The sequence below is a fragment of the Alnus glutinosa genome, chromosome 3 (genome assembly GCF_958979055.1).
Source record: "Alnus glutinosa chromosome 3, dhAlnGlut1.1, whole genome shotgun sequence".
NCBI classification, from domain to species: Eukaryota; Viridiplantae; Streptophyta; class Magnoliopsida; order Fagales; family Betulaceae; genus Alnus; species Alnus glutinosa.
In genome coordinates, this window is record NC_084888.1 from 14,475,548 (window position 1) to 14,480,016 (window position 4,469).

The 4,469-nt window shown below is 32.2% G+C and overlaps 1 protein-coding gene across 1 annotated transcript; it reads left to right on the forward strand.

Annotated features, from left to right (window-relative positions):
- Positions 1-1,224: 1,224 nt before the first annotated feature.
- LOC133862356 (protein TIFY 10A-like) lies at positions 1,225-4,255 on the forward strand. The gene is made up of 5 exons (XM_062298140.1): positions 1,225-1,457; positions 1,644-1,836; positions 2,808-3,046; positions 3,157-3,214; positions 3,871-4,255. The coding sequence occupies exons 1-5, from the start codon at positions 1,325-1,327 to the stop codon at positions 3,992-3,994; spliced, it is 747 nt and encodes a 248-aa protein (XP_062154124.1). The 5' UTR covers positions 1,225-1,324; the 3' UTR covers positions 3,995-4,255.
- The last annotated feature ends 214 nt before the right edge of the window (positions 4,256-4,469 follow it).

Genomic DNA, 4,469 nt, shown 5'->3' on the forward strand with positions numbered 1-4,469 from the left:
CCAATCACAAACTAACAGAAGAAATTTTGAACATAATTCCTGAAAGAGATATGATACATTGCCACTCCAAGACATAACTTCTAACGACCTTTACCCACGTGTCAACTTTTACTTTTACTTTTCTTTTTTATTTGTTACGAAAAAAACCCTAAATCAGCTAGGGGACCACCTTGCCAAGTGGGTAAGGTGGTTAAGAGTTGTGTCTTAAGGTAGCAAAAGATCATATCTCTTCCTGAAATCATTATTGGGATGGAATTATATATTATTTTCATTTTCTTTCCAACATTGAAGAATTTCCCATGCAAGGATTATGTCCATGATAATTTGAATCATTGGGCTAAAAGTAGTAATCTCATATGAAAATGTACTTTTCTTTAAATTTTTATTTTAAAGAAAACATGTGGACATAAATTAACTACAAATTAATTTGTAATTAATTTTTATTTACCAATCTAATAAAATGACACGCGTTTGTAAAGCACAAATTTTTTTATTAATAATATTAAAATAACATGTTAGAAACAAATACTATTAAACAAATAAAATTCTTCTCAGATGTTAAAAGACACATACTATTTTATTTGATTGATTTGTAAAACATAACTACAGATGAGTTTGTAGCAAGTTTTTATCCAAAACATATTCTCATACAAATGAAAGAGTAACTGTTTTTAGCTCTTAAAAACAAAGAAGACAACTAATGGTTCTCCATTTAACAAGTCTCGTTTTAAATTATACTTTAGTCTCCTTTATTCAAAATTGATATATTATTCAAAATATGTTATCAAAATTAGTTGCCAAAAAATAAAATGGGAATAATTTGGAATTTTCAGTACCCACAACAAAATAGGTGACATTAATTTTAAGTTAAAATCTTTAATATGGCCAAAGTAGATATGAAGGATACAGAGATAAACTCATAAAAGAAAGGAATGAGCCAGATTGGACCCAGTCCACTGAGGGTAATCTTGTAAATGTGTCAGCAAAAGCATCTCGAGGATGCCTTCTCTCTTTGTTCTCCCATTGACTTGTTTGTTTGAATATGATTACCATCATCTTGCTTTCCACCTCTTTTTCTGAAGCAAAAAACACGTGGTCTAAACAAATAATAAGATAATTCCACGTCCACATCCATGGATAAAAAAGTATGGTACAGCTAAGGACCAACCAGGTTCAAAGCACATGCTAGGAAACTGACCAGCCGCCCATATATATCCCTACGTCCAAGCCTTTCCCATTTCTTCCCAAAGTAACAACAAAACAAGTCTTCAAATTAAACAGCGGCACAGTGAAGAATACATCTGAATTTTTTAGCCAAACAAACATGTTGAAGGCCGGAAAGGCACCGGAGAAGTCCAATTTCGCTCAGACATGCTACCTCCTGAGCCAGTACGTGAAGGAGAGAGGAAGGATGGACGATATTAGCCGTGGAATGAATAGGAAACTGGAGCCTAAAGGTGTTCTTTCTTTCTCTATCTCCGTATCTTTTTACCTTCTGATTTTGTACGTAGTTTTCCTTCTCTATCTTCCATATCTGTTTATGTAGATCGAACACTGTTAATTAATATAATATGCCTGACTTACAAGAAGTAGTACTGTTGGATCGAACAACTTGTCTTATAGTTTGTCTTGCCACGTTTCAGAAAAACCCGAAACATCTGATCTGCCAGCGGCAACCACTATGGATTTATTAATAAACATGGAAAATTCAGCTGAGGCTTTGAGACAAAACACCGTGTCTCCTTCAAATGCGCAATCCACGGATTTTCTTCAACAGTTTGGTTGTTTCTATCCCTCAAACTCGAGCGACATGGCTTCTAGTAAGGCCGATTTCAGGTATATATGCAGCCATTTGTGGTTTCCGGCCTATATATATATATATATATATATATATATATATATATATATATATATATGTATGTATGTATGAAATTAAGAAACATGAACTTATTTTTAACTTTAGATACGCATGGGTTAGTTCGAAGCATATATATACTTTTGCTCAAATTTCATAAATACATGTCTAGAGTCGTCTGAAATTACTGAAGATCCCCTACTTTTGGCACTAAACTGCAATTTTAGATACACCCGCGAACCCGAATTAACATGTTTAGCAAACGGGTTAATCATGGGTCGACGAGCTTAACATGGTGGCCCGTTTATTTTGTATAATTATAAAATCAGATTTTATTTTTTCTTTTAACCTTATTTGCAAAAAAAATTCATCAAAACTTTCTTTTGGGTCTTTTTTAGAGTCTCCCAAAGAAATTATGTTTTCAATAAGAGATTTAATTATTTATTTATTTGAGTCAACCCAATACAGCTGATTTATTAATGGTTATGTTGGTCAAGTCAGATTGGGTTAATACGATACAACATGTTTATCAAACGAGATATAATACATTTACAACTGTACAACTTTTTTGAAATTAACTATTGGATATAAGATATGTTATTTACACAATTTTTATATAAGAATTGCACAACGCTGATGTGTCCAGCATTTTTTTAAAAAGAAAATATGAAAATGCTGAACACATCAGCATTGCTGTGCAAAATGTTGTCCAGCTAACATATCTCATTAGATATTTAGGGCCCACATGTAGAAAACTAGATTCTATAGTTAATTTAAAAAAATAAAGAAAAAAAAAAAATTTGTTAGAGTTATACAAGAGTATATATTCGAGAAATAAAAACTTATAGCACGTGCACGTACATAGCTCAAGCATAAAAATTGCATGAAATATCCGAGCATTAATCCTTTAACAAAATTGTTGCTAAATTATATGTATTTTTTATTGCTTCAGGAAACCGGCGATCAAGGAGGCTGTAACAGCCCAGATGACAATTTTTTACGCCGGCCAAGTACTAGTATTCAACGACTTTCAGGCCGACAAGGCAAGGGAGATCATGGCTTTGACCAGAAAGGGATGCTCTTATACTTCTGGCATGGACAAAGTAAATTCAGGAAGTTCTATTGCAGCCTCGTCCCAAAGGAATACCACCCAACAACGCCTTCAACAACAATATCAAGCTATTGATTCTGGTAATTTTCTTGTCTTGTGTGAATAATATTAAGGGGAGCTGCATGTTTATGATGGGTTTCGAGAGATTTGTATATTGTATTAACAATTTTTATTTTTTCCTAATTTTTAGATTTGCCAATTGCAAGAAGAGCTTCACTTCACCGGTTCTTGGAGAAGAGGAAGGATAGGTAAGCACTCTTATAGAGGCGATCTCTCCCTTTCTTCTCTTCTTTGGTAAATTCCGATCATTATAAATCTTATTTATGTGTCGACTTTACACAAAAGTGAAGGAAGGTCGGCTGAGTCAGATTTTGGGTTTTCAACATTTTCAACACCCCTGGGTTCAAGGGACATAGTTGGATTTTTGGAAAGAAAAATCGTAAAATTAGTAATTTGTGATTATATCCATTTGCGATAAATTTTTTGTGACATAAAAATGTTTTGAGAGTTTCTTAAAATTAATAAATAGGTCCATGCACTAAACTTCGACCTAATTTTTTTTTTTTTTTTTTTTTTTTTTTTTTTTTTTTTTTTACAAAAAATGAGTGCAGGGATCTATTTATTAATTTTGCATACTACGTGGATCTCTCAAAATATTTTTATACCAAAAAAATTTTATTGCATATCAGTATAATTATATGAAATGATTTAATATTTTTTTTTATAGTTTTAGGGTTACGAATAATGAATTTTTCTTGAATTGTTTTTGTTGGTTTTTATTATTATTATTATTGCTGTTCAATTTGCTCCCTTTCCCTTCTTGTATTTCTTTGATGAAAAATAAAAAATAAAAAATTAATGAATTACATAATTAATCTCTTTTTTTTTTTTGCCTATTTTTCAGGACGGCGGCAAAAGCACCATATCAAAGCAACCCACCTTTTGAAGCTCCTCCCAAGCCCAAGGAAAGCAACCCATGGATTGAGCTGGAATATCAATCTTCAGAACAGCTCGAGCATAAGATATAATGACCACCTCACCATTTCTTAGGACCTCCATCTAGCGACTTTAAAAATGAATATTATACTAGTTATTAGGCCTTGTGTACTTTTTTTTTTCTCAATTATTTAATAAATTTGTACGTACTATTCATCAAGTAGATCAAGCTTCTGAATTTTCGAAATGTCATAAAACTGATAAGTTTGTGGGCTATTGACACTACAAAAATAAATGATTTTTGTGACTGAATTTTAGTGGCCTTTCAGGACGTCTAAAAGGTCACTAAACAATAGTGACTTTTGATTAGTGGCCTTTTTAAAAGGTCAGTAATTAGAAAATCAGTAATTATGATTTACTGGCGTGCCAGACACGCCACTAAATATTAGTGGCGTGTCACTGAACAACACGCCACTAATTAATGTAATTTTTTTTTTTTGAAAAAAAAAATTACAATTCATCTATTAAAAACCCTGCATTTTTACATGTCCATTCTGCAATCCATTC